The 25,220-nt window shown below is 58.0% G+C and overlaps 1 protein-coding gene across 1 annotated transcript in view; it reads right to left on the bottom strand.

The window, feature by feature from the left end:
* prmt5 (protein arginine methyltransferase 5) overlaps nt 1–25,220 on the bottom strand; it is a gene marked incomplete at its 5' end in the record, with an annotated part of 59,839 nt that overhangs the window by 7,234 nt on the left and 27,385 nt on the right. The window contains 7 exons of the mRNA XM_068025212.1: nt 577–690; nt 821–914; nt 5,009–5,118; nt 5,349–5,524; nt 8,081–8,203; nt 11,712–11,770; nt 20,220–20,297. Coding sequence (XP_067881313.1) covers nt 577–690; nt 821–914; nt 5,009–5,118; nt 5,349–5,524; nt 8,081–8,203; nt 11,712–11,770; nt 20,220–20,297 — 754 coding nt within the window. The remainder of the gene's footprint in view (nt 1–576; nt 691–820; nt 915–5,008; nt 5,119–5,348; nt 5,525–8,080; nt 8,204–11,711; nt 11,771–20,219; nt 20,298–25,220) is intronic.

The raw sequence follows: 25,220 nt of genomic DNA, 5'->3' as shown, positions 1-25,220 counted from the left end.
AAGTCATGCTTCAGCTGTATAAAGCCCTGGTTGGACCCCACCTGGAGCCACTGGGAGCAGTTCTGGGCCCCACACCTTAGCAAGGAGATATAAGCCCTGGAGGGAGTGCAGTGTAGATTTACCAGGATGATACCTGGACTCCAGGGGTTAAATTACGAGCAGAGACTATACAAAGTAGGGTTGTATCCCCTGGCATTGAGAAGGTTAAGGAATGATCTGATCGAAGTTTAAGATATTAAGGGGAACTGAGAGGGGAGAGAGAGAGAGAGAAACTATTTCCGCTGGTTGGAAAGTTGAGGACTAGGGGGCAGAGACTATAAATGACAGCCAGACCTTTCAAGAGTGAAAGGGACACACACAGACACACACAGTGGGAGAGGTTTAGAATGATAATGCTGGATCAATGGTTAATTTTAAACTGGAGACAGATGGGGTTTTGTTAAAGGTATTCAGGGATATGGGACAAATTAAGTTAGGTTTGAATGGCTGCCTCGTATTCCAGTGTGCCTCCCAACACTTGAAGAATTGCAGCTTTGCAAAGGCGCTGTGGGAGTACAGGTTCCTTCCTGAACTTACTGAGAGTCACGTTCTTGTACAGGATTGTTTCAAAGTATCCAGCAAAACCGTGCAGCACTGTGTTGAGGTTGATCTTAAACTCCAGGGTCTTGTAGCGGTTGTTGTCACTCGCACCTGCCGGCCGGAGAGGAATCAGACGGTTAAGACATGGATGAAAATAGGTGAGCGGGAACGCAGGTCCAGTCTCCTGATTAGACAGGGTTTCAGTCACCCCTGCCCCCCACTCAGAGATCCCTGCCCTTACCTGTGTTCGGATGATGGAAGGAGAAACACGGCTGAGGATCATCAAGCTGGTGAAAGTTGTGCAGCCGCACAACATACGGCATCTCAAACTGCGCCTGCGAGCGAGGGAAGAGGTCAGAGTCAGACAAAGAGGAATTTCCAGCAAGGGAACAGTCCATTCGGCACATCTGCTGTGCTGGTATTACTGCTCCACACGAGCCTCGTCCACCCCCTCAACTCCCCGCCTCCCATCACCATATCCTTCTAATCCTCTCCCTCGTGTGTTTATCCAGCTTCCCTCTTAAATACATCGACACTGTTCACCTCAACCACTCCCTGTGATAGTGAGTTCCACATTCTCCCCACTCCCTGTGATAGTGAGTTCCACATTCTCCCCACTCCCTGTGATAGTGAATTCCACATTCTCCCCACTCCCTGTGATAGTGAGTTCCACATTCTCCCCACTCCCTGTGATAGTGAGTTCCACATTCTCCCCACTCCCTGCGATAGTGAGTTCCACATTCTCCCCACTCCCTGTGATAGTGAGTTCCACATTCTCCCCACTCCCTGCGATAGTGAGTTCCACATTCTCCCCACTCCCTGCGATAGTGAGTTCCACATTCTCCCCACTCCCCGTGATAGCGAGTTCCACATTCTCCCCACTCCCCGTGATAGCGAGTTCCACATTCTCCCCACTCCCCGTGATAGCGAGTTCCACATTCTCCCCACTCCCCGTGATAGTGAGTTCCACATTCTCCCCACTCCCCGTGATAGCGAGTTCCACATTCTCCCCACTCCCCGTGATAGTGAGTTCCACATTCTCCCCACTCCCTGTGATAGCGAGTTCCACATTCTCCCCACTCCCTGTGATAGCGAGTTCCACATTCTCCCCACTCCCTGTGATAGCGAGTTCCACATTCTCCCCACTCCCCGTGATAGTGAGTTCCACATTCTCCCCACTCCCCGTGATAGCGAGTTCCACATTCTCCCCACTCCCCGTGATAGTGAGTTCCACATTCTCCCCACTCCCTGTGATAGCGAGTTCCACATTCTCCCCACTCCCTGTGATAGCGAGTTCCACATTCTCCCCACTCCCCGTGATAGTGAGTTCCACATTCTCCCCACTCCCCGTGATAGTGAGTTCTACATTCTCCCCACTCCCTGTGATAGCGAGTTCCACATTCTCCCCACTCCCCGTGATAGCGAGTTCCACATTCTCCCCACTCCCTGTGATAGCGAGTTCCACATTCTCCCCACTCCCCGTGATAGCGAGTTCCACATTCTCCCCACTCCCCGTGATAGCGAGTTCCACATTCTCCCCACTCCCCGTGATAGCGAGTTCCACATTCTCCCCACTCCCTGTGATAGCGAGTTCCACATTCTCCCCACTCCCCGTGATAGTGAGTTCCACATTCTCCCCACTCCCTGTGATAGTGAGTTCCACATTCTCCCCACTCCCCGTGATAGTGAGTTCCACATTCTCCCCACACCCTGTGATAGTGAGTTCCACATTCTCCCCACTCCCCGTGATAGTGAGTTCCACATTCTCCCCACTCCCTGTGATAGTGAGTTCCACATTCTCCCCACTCCCTGTGATAGCGAGTTCCACATTCTCCCCACTCCCTGTGATAGTGAGTTCCACATTCTCCCCACTCCCCGTGATAGTGAGTTCCACATTCTCCCCACACCCTGTGATAGTGAGTTCCACATTCTCCCCACTCCCCGTGATAGTGAGTTCCACATTCTCCCCACTCCCTGTGATAGTGAGTTCCACATTCTCCCCACTCCCTGTGATAGCGAGTTCCACATTCTCCCCACTCCCCGTGATAGCGAGTTCCACATTCTCCCCACTCCCTGTGATAGCGAGTTCCACATTCTCCCCACTCCCCGTGATAGCGAGTTCCACATTCTCCCCACTCCCCGTGATAGCGAGTTCCACATTCTCCCCACTCCCCGTGATAGCGAGTTCCACATTCTCCCCACTCCCTGTGATAGCGAGTTCCACATTCTCCCCACTCCCCGTGATAGTGAGTTCCACATTCTCCCCACACCCTGTGATAGCGAGTTCCACATTCTCCCCACTCCCCGTGATAGTGAGTTCCACATTCTCCCCACTCCCTGTGATAGTGAGTTCCACATTCTCCCCACACCCTGTGATAGTGAGTTCCACATTCTCCCCGTTCCCCGTGATAGCGAGTTCCACATTCTCCCCGTTCCCCGTGATAGCGAGTTCCACATTCTCCCCACTCCCCGTGATAGTGAGTTCCACATTCTCCCCACTCCCCGTGATAGTGAGTTCCACATTCTCCCCACTCCCCGTGATAGTGAGTTCCACATTCTCCCCACTCCCCGTGATAGTGAGTTCCACATTCTCCCCACTCCCCGTGATATTGAGTTCCACATTCTCCCCGTTCCCCGTGATAGCGAGTTCCACATTCTCCACACTCCCCGTGATAGCGAGTTCCACATTCTCCCCGTTCCCTGTGATAGTGAGTTCCACATTCTCCCCACTCCCTGTGATAGTGAGTTCCACATTCTCCCCACTCCCCGTGATAGTGAGTTCCACATTCTCCCCACTCTCCGTGATAGTGAGTTCCACATTCTCCCCACTCCCAGTGATAGTGAGTTCCACATTCTCCCCACTCCCCGTGATAGTGAGTTCCACATTCTCCCCACTCCCTGTGATAGTGAGTTCCACATTCTCCCCGTTCCCCGTGATAGCGAGTTCCACATTCTCCCCACTCCCTGTGATAGTGAGTTCCACATTCTCCCCACTCCCCGTGATAGTGAGTTCCACTTTCTCCCCACTCCCCGTGATAGCGAGTTCCACATTCTCCCCACTCCCCGTGATAGCGAGTTCCACATTCTCCCCACTCCCCGAGATAGCGAGTTCCACATTCTCCCCACTCCCCGTCACAGTGAGTTCCACATTCTCCCCACTCCCTGTGATAGTGAGTTCCACATTCTCCCCACTCCCCGTGATAGCGAGTTCCACATTCTCCCCACTCCCCGTCACAGTGAGTTCCACATTCTCCCCACTCCCTGTGACAGTGAGTTCCACATTCTCCCCATTCCCTGTGATAGTGAGTTCCACATTCTCCCCACTCCCCGTGATAGCGAGTTCCACATTCTTCCCACTCCCCGTGATAGCGAGTTCCACATTCTCCCCGTTCCCTGTGATAGCGAGTTCCACATTCTCCCCACTCCCCGCGATAGTGAGTTCCACATTCTCCCCACTCCCCGTGAGTGAGTTCCACATTCTCCCCACTCCCCGTGAGTGAGTTCCACATTCTCCCCACTCCCCGTGATAGTGAGTTCCACATTCTCCCCACTCCCCGTGATAGTGAGTTCCACATTCTCCCCGTTCCCCGTGATAGCGAGTTCCACATTCTCCCCACTCCCTGTGATAGCGAGTTCCACATTCTCCCCACTCCCCGTGATAGTGAGTTCCACATTCTCCCCACTCCCCGTGATAGTGAGTTCCACATTCTCCCCACTCCCCGTGATAGCGAGTTCCACATTCTCCCCACTCCCCGTGATAGTGAGTTCCACATTCTCCCCACTCCCTGTGATAGTGAGTTCCACATTCTCCCCACTCCCCGTGATAGTGAGTTCCACATTCTCCCCACTCCCCGTGATAGTGAGTTCCACATTCTCCCCGTTCCCCGTGATAGCGAGTTCCACATTCTCCCCACTCCCTGTGATAGTGAGTTCCACATTCTCCCCACTCCCCGTGATAGCGAGTTCCACATTCTCCCCGTTCCCCGTGATAGCGAGTTCCACATTCTCCCCACTCCCCGTGATAGTGAGTTCCACATTCTCCCCACTCCCCGTGATAGCGAGTTCCACATTCTCCCCACTCCCCATGATAGTGAGTTCCACATTCTCCCCACTCCCCGTGATAGCGAGTTCCACATTCTCCCCGTTCCCTGTGATAGCGAGTTCCACATTCTCCCCGTTCCCTGTGATAGCGAGTTCCACATTCTCCCCGTTCCCTGTGATAGCGAGTTCCACATTCTCCCCACTCCTTGGCTTAAATAGTTTCTCCTGAATTCCCAATTGTATTTATTAGAGACTGTTTTATATTGATGATACCCTCGTTCTGGTCTCACCCACAAGTGGAACTATCTTCTCTACATCTATCCTGTTGATCGCTCTGTCACTCTGGCGACAGAGAGCCATCCAGCAGACTGCGTGCAATCTCACTTACCTCAGGGTCGCGGTCTTTCTCCCGACAAGCACGCACCTCATTATAAAGCTTTGAGGAGGAGATAGGAGAGAGGAACGAGGTGTATTCACACGGTATGCTCACTCCGTCATCTGCAGGTTGGAAGGGAAAACACATCAACACCCTCGGAGTGTCAGTGTGGTGTTCAGTCTCTCTCTCCAATGCCCCCACCAAACACACACACACTCTCTCCCTCTCTTTCATACGCTCGCCCCACCCCAGTACTCTCCCTCCTGCTCTTGCGGTCACCCTCCTGTTGTCCCTTTTTTGTCTCGCCCCATTACTCTTCTTTCCCCCCCTCCCTCACACCCCCCTACCTTACCTTTCAGAAACCTCTGTGCTCCATCCAGACACTCTGGGGACAGTTCATTGTCACCGAAGGAGCCCAGCAGCTCACTGACGATAATGTCCGCTTTGACTGGAGCTTGCCAGTCCCTCATGTCACAGGAGACAACAGTTACCTGGTCACCCCACTCTTCATATTTCCAGTTCTGGAGCCTGGGTGAAGGAACAACAGTTACAGACCGTGAACACAGACTGCTCATGTAACAGAGAGCCACTGCCGAAGCTAGGACGCAGACACTGCCTCTCCCTCCCTCCCTGTAGACATGACACATTTACACTCTACCCCCATTTAATCACCCACAGTCCATGTCCACTCTCCCCCATCACTGACTCTACACCCATTTAATCACCCACAGTCCATGTCCACTCTCCCCCATCACTGACTCTACACCCATTTAATCACCCACAGCCCATGTCCACTCTCCTCTATCACTGACTCTACACCCATTTAATCACCCACAGCCCATGTCCACTCTCCCCCATCACTGACTCTACACCCATTTAATCACCCACAGTCCATGTTCACTCTCCCCCATCACTGACTCTACACCCATTTAATCACCCACAGTCCATGTCCACTCTCCCCCATCACTGACTCTACACCCATTTAATCACCCACAGCCCATGTCCACTCTCCCCCATCACTGACTCTACACCCATTTAATCACCCACAGCCCATGTCCACTCTCCTCTATCACTGACTCTACACCCATTTAATCACCCACAGTCCATGTCCACTCTCCCCTATCACTGACTCTACACCCATTTAATCACCCACAGCCCATGTCCACTCTCCCCATCACTGACTCTACACCCATTTAATCACCCACAGCCCATGTCCACTCTCCCCCATCACTGACTCTACACCCATTTAATCACCCACAGTCCATGTTCACTCTCCCCCATCACTGACTCTACACCCATTTAATCACCCACAGTCCATGTCCACTCTCCCCCATCACTGACTCTACACCCATTTAATCACCCACAGCCCATGTCCACTCTCCCCCATTTAATCACCCACAGCCCATGTCCACTCTCCTCTATTACTGACTCTACACCCATTTAATCACCCACAGTCCATGTCCACTCTCCCCTATCACTGACTCTACACCCATTTAATCACCCACAGTCCATGTCCACTCTCCCCCATCACTGACTCTACCACCCATTTAATCACCCACAGCCCATGTCCACTCTCCCCCATCACTGACTCTACACCCATTTAATCACCCACAGTCCATGTCCACTCTCCCCCATCACTGACTCTACACCCATTTAATCACCCACAGTCCATGTCCACTCTCCCCTATCACTGACTCTACACCCATTTAATCACCCACAGCCCATGTCCACTCTCCCCCATTTAATCACCCACAGTCCATGTCCACTCTCCTCTATCACTGACTCTACACCCATTTAATCACCCACAGTCCATGTCCACTCTCCCCCATCACTGACTCTACACCCATTTAATCACCCACAGCCCATGTCCACTCTCCCCCATTTAATCACCCACAGCCCATGTCCACTCTCCTCTATTACTGACTCTACACCCATTTAATCACCCACAGTCCATGTCCACTCTCCCCTATCACTGACTCTACACCCATTTAATCACCCACAGCCCATGTCCACTCTCCCCCATTTAATCACCCACAGTCCATGTCCACTCTCCTCTATCACTGACTCTACACCCATTTAATCACCCACAGTCCATGTCCACTCTCCTCTATCACTGACTCTACACCCATTTAATCACCCACAGTCCATGTACACTCTCCCCCATCACTGACTCTACACCCATTTAATCACCCACAGTCCATGTACACTCTCCCCCATCACTGACTCTACACCCATTTAATCACCCACAGCCCATGTCCACTCTCCCCCATTTAATCACCCACAGCCCATGTCCACTCTCCCCCATCACTGACTCTACCCACACATTTAATCACCCACAGCAGTCTCTGTCCGGAGTGCGGGTCAGGTGAGCGGTCAGTGGCCGGAGTGCGGGTCAGGTGAGCGGTCAGTGGCCGGAGTGCGGGTCAGGTGAGCGGTCAGTGGCCGGAGTGCGGGTCAGGTGAGCGGTCAGTGGCCGGAGTGCGGGTCAGGTGAGCGGTCAGTGGCCGGAGTGCGGGTCAGGTGAGCGGTCAGTGGCCGGAGTGCGGGTCAGGTGAGCGGTCAGTGGCCGGAGTGCGGGTCAGGTGAGCGGTCAGTGGCCGGAGTGCGGGTCAGGTGAGCGGTCAGTGGCCGGAGTGCGGGTCAGGTGAGCGGTCAGTGGCCGGAGTGCGGGTCAGGTGAGCGGTCAGTGGCCGGAGTGCGGGTCAGGTGAGCGGTCAGTGGCCGGAGTGCGGGTCAGGTGAGCGGTCAGTGGCCGGAGTGCGGGTCAGGTGAGCGGTCAGTGGCCGGAGTGCGGGTCAGGTGAGCGGTCAGTGGCCGGAGTGCGGGTCAGGTGAGCGGTCAGTGGCCGGAGTGCGGGTCAGGTGAGCGGTCAGTGGCCGGAGTGCGGGTCAGGTGAGCGGTCAGTGGCCGGAGTGCGGGTCAGGTGAGCGGTCAGTGGCCGGAGTGCGGGTCAGGTGAGCGGTCAGTGTCTGGAGTGCGGGTCAGGTGAGCGGTCAGTGTCTGGAGTGCCGGTCAGGTGAGCGGTCAGTGTCTGGAGTGCCGGTCAGGGGTCTCTCTCCCTCCCCCAACCCGGGATGGACTCACGTGACGACAGCGTTGATGTTTTTCTCAATGGCGAAGACCTGGATCTTCCGCTCGGCCTGGCGGGCAGCTCGCAGTGAGGCATTTACCAGGGGTCCACGACCAGCACCCAACACCATCAGCACCCTGGTGGGGAAGGGGGTGGTGAGAGGGCATGAAGAAGAAGGAAGAATCAACAAAACATAAAATAGATTCCATCCTTCAGCGACAGAGAAGCCTGGGGGAGGGACAGGGGGACATAAAGGAGTAGGCAGCACTCCCTCAGTACTGACCCTCCGACAGTGCGGCGCTCCCTCAGTACTGACCCTCCGACAGTGCGGCGCTCCCTCAGTACTGACCCTCCGACAGTGCGGCTCTCCCTCAGTACTGACCCTCCGACAGTGCGGCTCTCCCTCAGTACTGACCCTCCGACAGTGCGGCTCTCCCTCAGTACTGACCCTCCGACAGTGCGGCTCTCCCTCAGTACTGACCCTCCGACAGTGCGGCGCTCCCTCAGTACTGACCCTCCGACAGTGCGGCGCTCCCTCAGTACTGACCCTCCGACAGTGCGGCTCTCCCTCAGTACTGACCCTCCGACAGTGCGGCTCTCCCTCAGTACTGACCCTCCGACAGTGCGGCTCTCCCTCAGTACTGACCCTCCGACAGTGCGGCTCTCCCTCAGTACTGACCCTCCGACAGTGCGGCAATCCCTCAGTACTGACCCTCCGACAGTGCGGCAATCCCTCAGTACTGACCCTCCGACAGTGCGGCACTCCCTCAGTACTGACCCTCCGACAGTGCGGCACTCCCTCAGTACTGACCCTCCGACAGTGCGGCACTCCCTCAGGACTGACCCTCCGACAGTGCGGCACTCCCTCAGGACTGACCCTCCGACAGTGCGGCACTCCCTCAGGACTGACCCTCCGACAGTGCGGCACTCCCTCAGGACTGACCCTCCGACAGTGCGGCACTCCCTCAGGACTGACCCTCCGACAGTGCGGCACTCCCTCAGGACTGACCCTCCGACAGTGCGGCACTCCCTCAGGACTGACCCTCCGACAGTGCGGCACTCCCTCAGGACTGACCCTCCGACAGTGCGGCACTCCCTCAGGACTGACCCTCCGACAGTGCGGCACTCCCTCAGGACTGACCCTCCGACAGTGCGGCACTCCCTCAGGACTGACCCTCCGACAGTGCGGCACTCCCTCAGGACTGACCCTCCGACAGTGCGGCACTCCCTCAGGACTGACCCTCCGACAGTGCGGCACTCCCTCAGGACTGACCCTCCGACAGTGCGGCACTCCCTCAGGACTGACCCTCCGACAGTGCGGCACTCCCTCAGGACTGACCCTCCGACAGTGCGGCACTCCCTCAGGACTGACCCTCCGACAGTGCGGCACTCCCTCAGGACTGACCCTCCGACAGTGCGGCACTCCCTCAGGACTGACCCTCCGACAGTGCGGCACTCCCTCAGGACTGACCCTCCGACAGTGCGGCACTCCCTCAGGACTGACCCTCCGACAGTGCGGCACTCCCTCAGGACTGACCCTCCGACAGTGCGGCACTCCCTCAGGACTGACCCTCCGACAGTGCGGCACTCCCTCAGGACTGACCCTCCGACAGTGCGGCACTCCCTCAGGACTGACCCTCCGACAGTGCGGCACTCCCTCAGGACTGACCCTCCGACAGTGCGGCACTCCCTCAGGACTGACCCTCCGACAGTGCGGCACTCCCTCAGGACTGACCCTCCGACAGTGCGGCACTCCCTCAGGACTGACCCTCCGACAGTGCGGCACTCCCTCAGGACTGACCCTCCGACAGTGCGGCACTCCCTCAGGACTGACCCTCCGACAGTGCGGCACTCCCTCAGGACTGACCCTCCGACAGTGCGGCACTCCCTCAGGACTGACCCTCCGACAGTGCGGCACTCCCTCAGGACTGACCCTCCGACAGTGCGGCACTCCCTCAGGACTGACCCTCCGACAGTGCGGCACTCCCTCAGGACTGACCCTCCGACAGTGCGGCACTCCCTCAGGACTGACCCTCCGACAGTGCGGCACTCCCTCAGGACTGACCCTCCGACAGTGCGGCACTCCCTCAGGACTGACCCTCCGACAGTGCGGCACTCCCTCAGGACTGACCCTCCGACAGTGCGGCACTCCCTCAGGACTGACCCTCCGACAGTGCGGCACTCCCTCAGGACTGACCCTCCGACAGTGCGGCACTCCCTCAGGACTGACCCTCCGACAGTGCGGCACTCCCTCAGGACTGACCCTCCGACAGTGCGGCACTCCCTCAGGACTGACCCTCCGACAGTGCGGCACTCCCTCAGGACTGACCCTCCGACAGTGCGGCACTCCCTCAGGACTGACCCTCCGACAGTGCGGCACTCCCTCAGGACTGACCCTCCGACAGTGCGGCACTCCCTCAGGACTGACCCTCCGACAGTGCGGCACTCCCTCAGGACTGACCCTCCGACAGTGCGGCACTCCCTCAGGACTGACCCTCCGACAGTGCGGCACTCCCTCAGGACTGACCCTCCGACAGTGCGGCACTCCCTCAGGACTGACCCTCCGACAGTGCGGCACTCCCTCAGGACTGACCCTCCGACAGTGCGGCACTCCCTCAGGACTGACCCTCCGACAGTGCGGCACTCCCTCAGGACTGACCCTCCGACAGTGCGGCACTCCCTCAGGACTGACCCTCCGACAGTGCGGCACTCCCTCAGGACTGACCCTCCGACAGTGCGGCACTCCCTCAGGACTGACCCTCCGACAGTGCGGCACTCCCTCAGGACTGACCCTCCGACAGTGCGGCACTCCCTCAGGACTGACCCTCCGACAGTGCGGCACTCCCTCAGGACTGACCCTCCGACAGTGCGGCACTCCCTCAGTACTGACCCTCCGACAGTGCGGCACTCCCTCAGTACTGACCCTCCGACAGTGCGGCACTCCCTCAGTACTGACCCTCCGACAGTGCGGCACTCCCTCAGTACTGACCCTCCGACAGTGCGGCACTCCCTCAGTACTGACCCTCCGACAGTGCGGCACTCCCTCAGTACTGACCCTCCGACAGTGCGGCACTCCCTCAGTACTGACCCTCCGACAGTGCGGCACTCCCTCAGTACTGACCCTCCGACAGTGCGGCACTCCCTCAGTACTGACCCTCCGACAGTGCGGCACTCCCTCAGTACTGACCCTCCGACAGTGCGGCACTCCCTCAGTACTGACCCTCCGACAGTGCGGCACTCCCTCAGTACTGACCCTCCGACAGTGCGGCACTCCCTCAGTACTGACCCTCCGACAGTGCGGCACTCTCTCAGTACTGACCCTCCGACAGTGCGGCACTCTCTCAGTACTGACCCTCCGACAGTGCGGCACTCTCTCAGTACGGACCCTCCGTTAGAAGTGCTCTCCCTCACAGTGATAGAATGCCTCCCACTGCCCTGACACTGAAAGCAGTTCGAGGGGCTTCTCCAGTTGTACGGGGGAGTGGGGGGGAAGGGGGGGCGGGGGTGGTCATTGAATTTTCAGCCCGGCTGTTTTCCTCTGGGTGTGGCGCTGAGGCCAGAATTAGAGTGAGCAGTGGCTTGTGTCTAAGCAGGAATGGGCGTGGAGCTGGTGAAGACATGCAGAGAACTGGTACAAATCCTTACTGAACATTCGTCTCCTTCTCATCATCTGGTATTCTGTCCAGCAGACACTTGTAAACGGCCTGGAAACAGAGAGCAAAATAAATTGGCCGTTAGGATCCTGAAGCTGGGGCCACGTGTACCAGGACACTGCGTTAGCAGCCCTCAGACGCAGGCAGGAACCTGTTCTCGTCTGAAAAACAACATAATGTAGACAGGAGAAAATAATCACGCTTCACTAACTTACTTGTTCTCAACAAGCTTCAACTTGTAACACAAACAGTCCATTCAGCCCATCTGCTCCCTGCTGGTATTCCTTTTCCACATGAGCCTCCTCCCACCCCCTCTTCATTTTCCCCACCCCCCCTCCCATCACCATATCCTTCTATTCTTCTCTCCCTCGTGTGTTAATCCAGCTTCCCTCTTAAATACATCAACACTGTTCACCTCAACCACTCCCTGTGATAGTGAGTTCCACATTCTCCCCACTCCCTGTGATAGCGAGTTCCACATTCTCCCCACTCCCTGCGATAGTGAGTTCCACATTCTCCCCACTCCCTGTGATAGTGAGTTCCACATTCTCCCCACTCCCTGCGATAGTGAGTTCCACATTCTCCCCACTCCCTGCGATAGTGAGTTCCACATTCTCCCCACTCCCTGTGATAGCGAGTTCCACATTCTCCCCACTCCCTGTGATAGTGAGTTCCACATTCTCCCCACTCCCTGTGATAGCGAGTTCCACATTCTCCCCACTCCCTGTGATAGTGAGTTCCACATTCTCCCCACTCCCTGTGATAGCGAGTTCCACATTCTCCCCACTCCCTGTGATAGTGAGTTCCACATTCTCCCCACTCCCCGTGATCGCGAGTTCCACATTCTCCCCACTCCCTGTGATAGCGAGTTCCACATTCTCCCCACTCCCTGTGATAGCGAATTCCACATTCTCTCCACTCCTCGTGATAGTGAGTTCCACATTCCCCCCACTCCCTGTGATAGCGAGTTCCACATTCTCCCCACTCCCTGTGATAGCGAATTCCACATTCTCCCCACTCCCTGTGATAGTGAGTTCCACATTCTCCCCACTCCCTGTGATAGCGAGTTCCACATTCTCCCCACTCCCTGTGATAGCGAATTCCACATTCTCCCCACTCCCCGTGATAGCGAGTTCCACATTCTCTCCACTCCTCGTGATAGTGAGTTCCACATTCCCCCCACTCCCTGTGATAGCGAGTTCCACATTCTCCCCACTCCCTGTGATAGCGAATTCCACATTCTCCCCACTCCTCGTGATAGTGAGTTCCACATTCCCCCCACTCCCTGTGATAGCGAGTTCCACATTCTCCCCACTCCCTGTGATCGCGAGTTCCACATTCTCCCCACTCCCTGTGATCGCGAGTTCCACATTCTCTCCACTCCTCGTGATAGTGAGTTCCACATTCTCCCCACTCCCTGTGATAGTGAGTTCCACATTCTCCCCACTCCCTGTGATCGCGAGTTCCACATTCTCTCCACTCCTCGTGATAGTGAGTTCCACATTCTCCCCACTCCCTGTGATCGCGAGTTCCACATTCTCTCCACTCCTCGTGATAGTGAGTTCCACTTTCTCCCCACTCCCCGTGATCGCGAGTTCCACATTCTCCCCACTCCCCGTGATCGCGAGTTCCACATTCTCCCCACTCCCCGTGATCGCGAGTTCCACATTCTCCCCACTCCCCGTGATAGCGAGTTCCACATTCTCCCCACGATCGCGAGTTCCACATTCTCCCCACTCCCCGTGATAGTGAATTCCACATTCTCCCCACTCCCTGTGATAGTGAGTGCCACATTCTCCCCACTCCCTGTGATACTGAGTTCCACATTCTCCCCACTCCCCGTGATAGTGAGTTCCACATTCTCCCCACTCCCCACGATCGCGAGTTCCACATTCTCCCCACTCCCTGTGATACTGAGTTCCACATTCTCCCCACTCCCCGTGATACTGAGTTCCACATTCTCCCCACTCCCCACGATCGCGAGTTCCACATTCTCCCCACTCCCTGTGATAGCGAGTTCCACATTCTCCCCACTCCCCGTGATAGCGAGTTCCACATTCTCCCCACTCCCCGTGATAGCGAGTTCCACATTCTCCCCACTCACTGCGATAGCGAGTTCCACATTCTCCCCACTCCCCGTGATAGCGAGTTCCACATTCTCCCCACTCCCCGTGATAGTGAGTTCCACATTCTCCCCACTCCCTGTGATAGTGAGGTCCACATTCTCCACACACCCTGTGATAATGAGTTCCACATTCCCCCCACTCCCTGTGATAGCGAGTTCCACATTCCCCCCACTCCCTGTGATAGCGAGTTCCACATTCACCCCACTCCCTGTGATAGCGAGTTCCACATTCACCCCACTCCCCGTGATAGCGAGTTCCACATTCTCCCCACTCCCCGTGATAGCGAGTTCCACATTCTCCCCACTCACTGTGATAGTGAGTTCCACATTCTCCCCACTCCCCGTGATAGTGAGTTCCACATTCTCCCCACTCCCTGTGATAGTGAGTTCCACATTCTCCCCACTCCCTGTGATACTGAGTTCCACATTCTCCCCACTCCCCGTGATAGTGAGTTCCACATTCTCCCCACTCCCCACGATCGCGAGTTCCACATTCTCCCCACTCCCTGTGATACTGAGTTCCACATTCTCCCCACTCCCCGTGATAGTGAGTTCCACATTCTCCCCACTCCCCGTGATAGCGAATTCCACATTCTCTCCACTCCTCGTGATAGTGAGTTCCACATTCTCCCCACTCCCTGTGATAGCGAATTCCACATTCTCTCCACTCCTCGTGATAGTGAGTTCCACATTCTCCCCACTCCCCGTGATCGCGAGTTCCACATTCTCCCCACTCCCTGTGATAGCGAATTCCACATTCTCCCCACTCCCCGTGATAGCGAGTTCCACATTCTCCCCACTCCCCGTGATAGTGAGTTCCACATTCTCCCCACTCCCCGTGATAGTGAGTTCCACATTCTCCCCACTCCCTGTGATAGCGAGTTCCACATTCACCCCACTCCCTGTGATCGCGAGTTCCACATTCTCCCCACTCCCCGTGATAGTGAGTTCCACATTCTCCCCACTCCCCGTGATAGTGAGTTCCACATTCTCCCCACTCCCCGTGATAGTGAGTTCCACATTCTCCCCACTCCCCGTGATAGTGAGTTCCACATTCTCCCCACTCCCTGTGATAGTGAGTGCCACATTCTCCCCACTCCCTGTGATACTGAGTTCCACATTCTCCCCACTCCCCGTGATAGTGAGTTCCACATTCTCCCCACTCCCTGTGATAGTGAGTTCCACATTCTCCCCACTCCCTGTGATACTGAGTTCCACATTCTCCCCACTCCCCGTGATAGTGAGTTCCACATTCTCCCCACTCCCCACGATCGCGAGTTCCACATTCTCCCCACTCCCTGTGATAGTGAGTTCCACATTCTCCCCACTCCCTGTGATAGTGAGTTCCACATTCTCCCCACTCCCTGTGATAGTGAGTTCCACATTCTCCCCACTCCCCGTGATAGTGAGTTCCACATTCTCCCCACTCCCCGTGATAGTGAGTTCCACATTCTCCCCACTCCCCGTGATAGCGAGTTCCACATTCTCCCCACTCCCTGTGATAGTGAGTTCCATATTCTCCCCACTCCCCGTGATAGTGAGTTCCACATTCTCCCCACGATCGCGAGTTCCACATTCTCCCCACTCCCCGTGATAGCGAGTTCCACATTCTCCCCACGATCGCGAGTTCCACATTCTCCCCACTCCCTGTGATAGCGAGTTCCACATTCTCCCCACTCCCTGTGATAGTGAGTTCCACATTCTCCCCACTCCCTGTGATAGTGAGTTCCACATTCTCCTCACTCCCCGTGATAGCGAGTTCCACATTCTCCCCATTCCCCGTGATAGTGAGTTCCACATTCTCCCCACTCCCCGTGATACTGAGTTCCACATTCTCCCCACTCCCCACGATCGCGAGTTCCACATTCTCCCCACTCCCTGTGATAGCGAGTTCCACATTCTCCCCACTCCCCGTGATAGCGAGTTCCACATTCTCCCCACTCCCCGTGATAGCGAGTTCCACATTCTCCCCACTCACTGCGATAGCGAGTTCCACATTCTCCCCACTCCCTGTGATAGCGAGTTCCACATTCTCCCCACTCCCCGTGATAGTGAGTTCCACATTCTCCCCACTCCCTGTGATAGTGAGGTCCACATTCTCCACACACCCTGTGATAATGAGTTCCACATTCTCCCCACGATCGCGAGTTCCACATTCTCCCCACTCCCTGTGATAGTGAGTTCCACATTCTCCCCACTCCCTGTGATAGTGAGTTCCACATTCTCCTCACTCCCCGTGATAGCGAGTTCCACATTCTCCCCACTCCCCGTGATAGCGAGTTCCACATTCTCCCCATTCCCCGTGATAGTGAGTTCCACATTCTCCCCACTCCCTGTGATCGCGAGTTCCACATTCTCCCCATTCCCCGTGATAGTGAGTTCCACATTCTCCCCACTCCCTGTGATCGCGAGTTCCACATTCTCCCCACTCCCCGTGATAGTGAGTTCCACATTCTCCCCACTCCCCGTGATAGTGAGTTCCACATTCTCCCCACTCCCCGTGATAGTGAGTTCCACATTCTCCCCACTCCCCGTGATAGCGAGTTCCACATTCTCCCCACTCCCCGTGATAGCGAGTTCCACATTCTCCCCACGATCGCGAGTTCCACATTCTCCCCACTCCCCGTGATAGTGAGTTCCACATTCTCCCCACTCCCTGTGATAGTGAGTTCCACATTCTCCTCACTCCCCGTGATAGCGAGTTCCACATTCGCCCCACTCCCTGTGATAGTGAGTTCCACATTCTCCCCACTCCCCGTGATAGCGAGTTCCACATTCTCCCCACTCCCCGTGATAGTGAGTTCCACATTCTCCCCACTCCCTGTGATAGTGAGTTCCACATTCTCCCCACTCCCTGTGATAGTGAGTTCCACATTCTCCCCACTCCCTGTGATAGTGAGTTCCACATTCTCCCCACTCCCTGTGATAGCGAGTTCCACATTCTCCCCACTCCCTGTGATAGCGAGTTCCACATTCTCCCCACTCCCTGTGATAGTGAGTTCCACATTCTCCCCACTCCCTGTGATAGTGAGTTCCACATTCTCCTCACTCCCCGTGATAGCGAGTTCCACATTCTCCCCACTCCCCGTGATAGTGAGTTCCACATTCTCCCCACTCCCCGTGATAGCGAGTTCCACATTCTCCCCACTCCCTGTGATAGTGAGTTCCACATTCTCCTCACTCCCCGTGATAGCGAGTTCCACATTCGCCCCACTCCCTGTGATAGTGAGTTCCACATTCTCCCCACTCCCTGTGATAGTGAGTTCCACATTCTCCCCACTCCCTGTGATAGTGAGTTCCACATTCTCCCCACTCCCTGTGATAGTGAGTTCCACATTCTCCCCACGATCGCGAGTTCCACATTCTCCCCACTCCCCGTGATAGTGAGTTCCACATTCTCCCCACTCCCTGTGATAGTGAGTTCCACATTCTCCTCACTCCCCGTGATAGCGAGTTCCACATTCTCCCCACTCCCCGTGATAGCGAGTTCCACATTCTCCCCACTCCCTGTGATAGCGAGTTCCACATTCTCCCCACTCCCCGTGATAGTGAGTTCCACATTCTCCCCACTCCCCGTGATAGCGAGTTCCACATTCTCCCCACTCCCTGTGATAGTGAGTTCCACATTCTCCCCACTCCCTGTGATAGTGAGTTCCACATTCTCCCCACTCCCTGTGATAGCGAGTTCCACATTCTCCCCACTCCCTGTGATAGCGAGTTCCACATTCTCCCCACTCCCTGTGATAGTGAGTTCCACATTCTCCCCACTCCCTGTGATAGTGAGTTCCACATTCTCCTCACTCCCCGTGATAGCGAGTTCCACATTCTCCCCACTCCCCGTAATAGTGAGTTCCACATTCTCCCCACTCCCCGTGATAGCGAGTTCCACATTCTCCCCACTCCCCGTGATAGTGAGTTCCACATTCTCCCCACTCCCTGTGATAGTGAGTTCCACATTCTCCCCACTCCCTGTGATAGTGAGTTCCACATTCTCCCCACTCCCTGTGATAGTGAGTTCCACATTCTCCCCACTCCCTGTGATAGCGAGTTCCACATTCTCCCCACTCCCTGTGATAGCGAGTTCCACATTCTCCCCACTCCCTGTGATAGTGAGTTCCACATTCTCCCCACTCCCTGTGATAGTGAGTTCCACATTCTCCTCACTCCCCGTGATAGCGAGTTCCACATTCTCCCCACTCCCCGTGATAGTGAGTTCCACATTCTCCCCACTCCCCGTGATAGCGAGTTCCACATTCTCCCCACTCCCTGTGATAGTGAGTTCCACATTCTCCTCACTCCCCGTGATAGCGAGTTCCACATTCGCCCCACTCCCTGTGATAGTGAGTTCCACATTCTCCCCACTCCCTGTGATAGTGAGTTCCACATTCTCCCCACTCCCTGTGATAGTGAGTTCCACATTCTCCCCACTCCCTGTGATAGTGAGTTCCACATTCTCCCCACGATCGCGAGTTCCACATTCTCCCCACTCCCCGTGATAGTGAGTTCCACATTCTCCCCACTCCCTGTGATAGTGAGTTCCACATTCTCCTCACTCCCCGTGATAGCGAGTTCCACATTCTCCCCACTCCCCGTGATAGCGAGTTCCACATTCTCCCCACTCCCTGTGATAGCGAGTTCCACATTCTCCCCACTCCCCGTGATAGTGAGTTCCACATTCTCCCCACTCCCCGTGATAGCGAGTTCCACATTCTCCCCACTCCCTGTGATAGTGAGTTCCACATTCTCCCCACTCCCTGTGATAGTGAGTTCCACATTCTCCCCACTCCCTGTGATAGCGAGTTCCACATTCTCCCCACTCCCTGTGATAGCGAGTTCCACATTCTCCCCACTCCCTGTGATAGTGAGTTCCACATTCTCCCCACTCCCTGTGATAGTGAGTTCCACATTCTCCTCACTCCCCGTGATAGCGAGTTCCACATTCTCCCCACTCCCCGTGATAGTGAGTTCCACATTCTCCCCACTCCCCGTGATAGCGAGTTCCACATTCTCCCCACTCCCTGTGATAGTGAGTTCCACATTCTCCTCACTCCCCGTGATAGCGAGTTCCACATTCGCCCCACTCCCTGTGATAGTGAGTTCCACATTCTCCCCACTCCCCGTGATAGTGAGTTCCACATTCTCCCCACTCCCTGTGATAGTGAGTTCCACATTCTCCCCACTCCCTGTGATAGTGAGTTCCACATTCTCCCCACGATCGCGAGTTCCACATTCTCCCCACTCCCCGTGATAGTGAGTTCCACATTCTCCCCACTCCCTGTGATAGTGAGTTCCACATTCTCCTCACTCCCCGTGATAGCGAGTTCCACATTCTCCCCACTCCCCGTGATAGCGAGTTCCACATTCTCCCCACTCCCTGTGATAGCGAGTTCCACATTCTCCCCACTCCCCGTGATAGTGAGTTCCACATTCTCCCCACTCCCCGTGATAGCGAGTTCCACATTCTCCCCACTCCCTGTGATAGTGAGTTCCACATTCTCCCCACTCCCTGTGATAGTGAGTTCCACATTCTCCCCACTCCCTGTGATAGTGAGTTCCACATTCTCCCCACTCCCTGTGATAGTGAGTTCCACATTCTCCCCACGATCGCGAGTTCCACATTCTCCCCACTCCCTGTGATAGTGAGTTCCACATTCTCCCCACTCCCTGTGAGAGTGAGTTCCACATTCTCCCCACTCCCCGGGATAGCGAGTTCCACATTCTCCCCACTCCCTGTGAGAGTGAGTTCCACATTCTCCCCACTCCCCGGGATAGCGAGTTCCACATTCTCCCCACTCCCTGTGAGAGTGAGTTCCACATTCTCCCCACTCCCCGGGATAGCGAGTTCCACATTCTCCCCACTCCCTGTGATAGTGAGTTCCACATTCTCCCCACTCCCCGGGATAGCGAGTTCCACATTCTCCCCACTCCCCGTGATAGCGAATTCCACATTCTCCCCACTCCCTGTGATAGTGAGTTCCACATTCGCCCCACTCCCTGTGATAGTGAGTTCCACATTCTCCCCACTCCCCGGGATAGCGAGTTCCACATTCTCCCCACTCCCCGTGATAGCGAGTTCCAGATTCTCCCCACTCCCTGTGATAGTGAGTTCCACATTCTCCCCACTCCCCGTGATAGCGAGTTCCACATTCTCCCCACTCCCCGTGATAGCGAGTTCCACATTCTCCCCACTCCCCGTGATAGCGAATTCCACATTCTCCCCACGATCGCGAGTTCCACATTCATCATCTCTCAATGATGGGGTGGGGGAGAGGGATCTCTCGATGATGAGGTGGTGGGGGGAGGAGGAACTCGCCCTCGAGGACCCTGCTGCCCTCCCCCTGCCGTCTGGGATATTAACCCAAGACAATCTCTCACCTGTTGATACTGGGAGTATTTGATGGGGTCCTTTTCAAAAATCTCGTAGGTCTGAGACTCCAGGTTGTCCATGAGCGGCTGGGTGAGGGAGACAGACAGACAGAGTCAGTTCATCTGAATGAAGGCAGGGAGGAAGCAGTAACTGCTGCTATTTCTGTGGGACACAGGCTCTGGGTGATCAGGGAGACACTGAGACAGGGTCAACAGGGGCCTCTGAATGTCCAGCCCACGCAATCAAACTGGGCCCAGCAATCGACACTGATTTTGTCCAATAACTCGTCTTTAACCAGCGACTTTACCACAGCAGCAACCTCCAGAGTGGCTGACGCCAGGGTTAAGACAAACAGATGGGACTGAGCTGAACAAGGGGGCAGGTCATTGTTCCAACAGGCAGATTTTAAAGGAGCAGGCTTCGAGTAGCAACTCCTGCTGCACAATGGTGGAGTCTATCCCACTGGGCCCAGAAGATTCAGGAGTGAACTGATTGAGGTGTTTTAACAGCAGGGGGGAGAAAGGGGGGCGGGGGGAGGTGGAGAGAAAGGGGGGCGGGGGGAGGTGGAGAGAAAGGGGGGCGGGGGGAGGTGGAGAGAAAGGGGGGCGGGGGGAGGTGGAGAGAAAGGGGGGCGGGGGGAGGTGGAGAGAAAGGGGGGCGGGGGGAGGTGGAGAGAAAGGGGGGCGGGGGGAGGTGGAGAGAAAGGGGGGCGGGGGGAGGTGGAGAGAAAGGGGGGCGGGGGGAGGTGGAGAGAAAGGGGGGCGGGGGGAGGTGGAGAGAAAGGGGGGCGGGGGGAGGTGGAGAGAAAGGGGGGCGGGGGGAGGTGGAGAGAAAGGGGGGCGGGGGGAGGTGGAGAGAAAGGGGGGCGGGGGGAGGAGAGAAAGGGGGGCGGGGGGTGGAGAGAAAGGGGGGCGGGGGGAGGTGGAGAGAAAGGGGGGCGGGGGGTGGAGAGAAAGGGGGGCGGGGGGTGGAGAGAAAGGGGGCGGGGGGTGGAGAGAAAGGGGGGCGGGGGGTGGAGAGAAAGGGGGGCGGGAGGTGGAGAGAAAGGGGGGCGGGAGGTGGAGAGAAAGGGGGGCGGGAGGTGGAGAGAAAGGGGGGCGGGAGGTGGAGAGAAAGGGGGGCGGGAGGTGGAGAGAAAGGGGGGCGGGAGGTGGAGAGAAAGGGGGGCGGGAGGTGGAGAGAAAGGGGGGCGGGAGGTGGAGAGAAAGGGGGGCGGGAGGTGGAGAGAAAGGGGGGCGGGAGGTGGAGAGAAAGGGGGGCGGGAGGTGGAGAGAAAGGGGGGCGGGAGGTGGAGAGAAAGGGGGGCGGGAGGTGGAGAGAAAGGGGGGCGGGAGGTGGAGAGAAAGGGGGGCGGGAGGTGGAGAGAAAGGGGGGCGGGAGGTGGAGAGAAAGGGGGGCGGGAGGTGGAGAGAAAGGGGGGCGGGAGGTGGAGAGAAAGGGGGGCGGGAGGTGGAGAGAAAGGGGGGCGGGAGGTGGAGAGAAAGGGGGGCGGGAGGTGGAGAGAAAGGGGGGCGGGAGGTGGAGAGAAAGGGGGGCGGGAGGTGGAGAGAAAGGGGGGCGGGAGGTGGAGAGAAAGGGGGGCGGGAGGTGGAGAGAAAGGGGGGCGGGAGGTGGAGAGAAAGGGGGGCGGGAGGTGGAGAGAAAGGGGGGCGGGAGGTGGAGAGAAAGGGGGGCGGGAGGTGGAGAGAAAGGGGGGCGGGAGGTGGAGAGAAAGGGGGGCGGGAGGTGGAGAGAAAGGGGGGCGGGAGGTGGAGAGAAAGGGGGGCGGGAGGTGGAGAGAAAGGGGGGCGGGAGGTGGAGAGAAAGGGGGGCGGGAGGTGGAGAGAAAGGGGGGCGGGAGGTGGAGAGAAAGGGGGGCGGGAGGTGGAGAGAAAGGGGGGCGGGAGGTGGAGAGAAAGGGGGGCGGGAGGTGGAGAGAAAGGGGGGCGGGAGGTGGAGAGAAAGGGGGGCGGGAGGTGGAGAGAAAGGGGGGCGGGAGGTGGAGAGAAAGGGGGGCGGGAGGTGGAGAGAAAGGGGGGCGGGAGGTGGAGAGAAAGGGGGGCGGGAGGTGGAGAGAAAGGGGGGCGGGAGGTGGAGAGAAAGGGGGGCGGGAGGTGGAGAGAAAGGGGGGCGGGAGGTGGAGAGAAAGGGGGGCGGGAGGTGGAGAGAAAGGGGGGCGGGAGGTGGAGAGAAAGGGGGGCGGGAGGTGGAGAGAAAGGGGGGCGGGAGGTGGAGAGAAAGGGGGGCGGGAGGTGGAGAGAAAGGGGGGCGGGAGGTGGAGAGAAAGGGGGGCGGGAGGTGGAGAGAAAGGGGGGCGGGAGGTGGAGAGAAAGGGGGGCGGGAGGTGGAGAGAAAGGGGGGCGGGAGGTGGAGAGAAAGGGGGGCGGGAGGTGGAGAGAAAGGGGGGCGGGAGGTGGAGAGAAAGGGGGGCGGGAGGTGGAGAGAAAGGGGGGCGGGAGGTGGAGAGAAAGGGGGGCGGGAGGTGGAGAGAAAGGGGGGCGGGAGGTGGAGAGAAAGGGGGGCGGGAGGTGGAGAGAAAGGGGGGCGGGAGGTGGAGAGAAAGGGGGGCGGGAGGTGGAGAGAAAGGGGGGCGGGAGGTGGAGAGAAAGGGGGGCGGGAGGTGGAGAGAAAGGGGGGCGGGAGGTGGAGAGAAAGGGGGGCGGGAGGTGGAGAGAAAGGGGGGCGGGAGGTGGAGAGAAAGGGGGGCGGGAGGTGGAGAGAAAGGGGGGCGGGAGGTGGAGAGAAAGGGGGGCGGGAGGTGGAGAGAAAGGGGGGCGGGAGGTGGAGAGAAAGGGGGGCGGGAGGTGGAGAGAAAGGGGGGCGGGAGGTGGAGAGAAAGGGGGGCGGGAGGTGGAGAGAAAGGGGGGCGGGAGGTGGAGAGAAAGGGGGGCGGGAGGTGGAGAGAAAGGGGGGCGGGAGGTGGAGAGAAAGGGGGGCGGGAGGTGGAGAGAAAGGGGGGCGGGAGGTGGAGAGAAAGGGGGGCGGGAGGTGGAGAGAAAGGGGGGCGGGAGGTGGAGAGAAAGGGGGGCGGGAGGTGGAGAGAAAGGGGGGCGGGAGGTGGAGAGAAAGGGGGGCGGGAGGTGGAGAGAAAGGGGGGCGGGAGGTGGAGAGAAAGGGGGGCGGGAGGTGGAGAGAAAGGGGGGCGGGAGGTGGAGAGAAAGGGGGGCGGGAGGTGGAGAGAAAGGGGGGCGGGAGGTGGAGAGAAAGGGGGGCGGGAGGTGGAGAGAAAGGGGGGCGGGAGGTGGAGAGAAAGGGGGGCGGGAGGTGGAGAGAAAGGGGGGCGGGAGGTGGAGAGAAAGGGGGGCGGGAGGTGGAGAGAAAGGGGGGCGGGAGGTGGAGAGAAAGGGGGGCGGGAGGTGGAGAGAAAGGGGGGCGGGAGGTGGAGAGAAAGGGGGGCGGGAGGTGGAGAGAAAGGGGGGCGGGAGGTGGAGAGAAAGGGGGGCGGGAGGTGGAGAGAAAGGGGGGCGGGAGGTGGAGAGAAAGGGGGGCGGGAGGTGGAGAGAAAGGGGGGCGGGAGGTGGAGAGAAAGGGGGGCGGGAGGTGGAGAGAAAGGGGGGCGGGAGGTGGAGAGAAAGGGGGGCGGGAGGTGGAGAGAAAGGGGGGCGGGAGGTGGAGAGAAAGGGGGGCGGGAGGTGGAGAGAAAGGGGGGCGGGAGGTGGAGAGAAAGGGGGGCGGGAGGTGGAGAGAAAGGGGGGCGGGAGGTGGAGAGAAAGGGGGGCGGGAGGTGGAGAGAAAGGGGGGCGGGAGGTGGAGAGAAAGGGGGGCGGGAGGTGGAGAGAAAGGGGGGCGGGAGGTGGAGAGAAAGGGGGGCGGGAGGTGGAGAGAAAGGGGGGCGGGAGGTGGAGAGAAAGGGGGGCGGGAGGTGGAGAGAAAGGGGGGCGGGAGGTGGAGAGAAAGGGGGGCGGGAGGTGGAGAGAAAGGGGGGCGGGAGGTGGAGAGAAAGGGGGGCGGGAGGTGGAGAGAAAGGGGGGCGGGAGGTGGAGAGAAAGGGGGGCGGGAGGTGGAGAGAAAGGGGGGCGGGAGGTGGAGAGAAAGGGGGGCGGGAGGTGGAGAGAAAGGGGGGCGGGAGGTGGAGAGAAAGGGGGGCGGGAGGTGGAGAGAAAGGGGGGCGGGAGGTGGAGAGAAAGGGGGGAGGTGGAGAGAAAGGGGGGAGGTGGAGAGAAAGGGGGGAGGTGGAGAGAAAGGGGGGAGGTGGAGAGAAAGGGGGGAGGTGGAGAGAAAGGGGGGAGGTGGAGAGAAAGGGGGGAGGTGGAGAGAAAGGGGGGAGGTGGAGAGAAAGGGGGGAGGTGGAGAGAAAGGGGGGAGGTGGAGAGAAAGGGGGGAGGTGGAGAGAAAGGGGGGAGGTGGAGAGAAAGGGGGGAGGTGGAGAGAAAGGGGGGAGGTGGAGAGAAAGGGGGGAGGTGGAGAGAAAGGGGGGAGGTGGAGAGAAAGGGGGGAGGTGGAGAGAAAGGGGGGAGGTGGAGAGAAAGAGGGGAGGTGGAGAGAAAGAGGGGAGGTGGAGAGAAAGAGGGGAGGTGGAGAGAAAGAGGGGAGGTGGAGAGAAAGAGGGGAGGTGGAGAGAAAGAGGGGAGGTGGAGAGAAAGAGGGGAGGTGGAGAGAAAGAGGGGAGGTGGAGAGAAAGAGGGGAGGTGGAGAGAAAGAGGGGAGGTGGAGAGAAAGAGGGGAGGTGGAGAGAAAGAGGGGAGGTGGAGAGAAAGAGGGGAGGTGGAGAGAAAGAGGGGAGGTGGAGAGAAAGAGGGGAGGTGGAGAGAAAGAGGGGAGGTGGAGAGAAAGAGGGGAGGTGGAGAGAAAGAGGGGAGGTGGAGAGAAAGGGGGGAGGTGGAGAGAAAGGGGGAGGGAGGGAGAGAACGAGAATGAGAGGGAGGGAGAGACAAAGTGGTGTGCAGGTTGAGATAGAGAGAGGGTGCTCAGCGAGGGAAAGGGGCCGGGTGAGGAAGGGAGGAGGCCAAACCGAGTCGCAAGGGTGCATCTGTGTGCGGTGGGGGAAGACAATAACCAGACCAAGGGTTTGACTGTGACACACATACATT

The sequence above is a fragment of the Heterodontus francisci genome, unplaced genomic scaffold (genome assembly GCF_036365525.1).
Source record: "Heterodontus francisci isolate sHetFra1 unplaced genomic scaffold, sHetFra1.hap1 HAP1_SCAFFOLD_1526, whole genome shotgun sequence".
NCBI classification, from domain to species: domain Eukaryota; kingdom Metazoa; phylum Chordata; class Chondrichthyes; order Heterodontiformes; family Heterodontidae; genus Heterodontus; species Heterodontus francisci.
The sequence above is the reverse complement of the archived record's forward strand: the minus strand, read 5'-3'. Positions and strand labels throughout refer to the sequence as shown.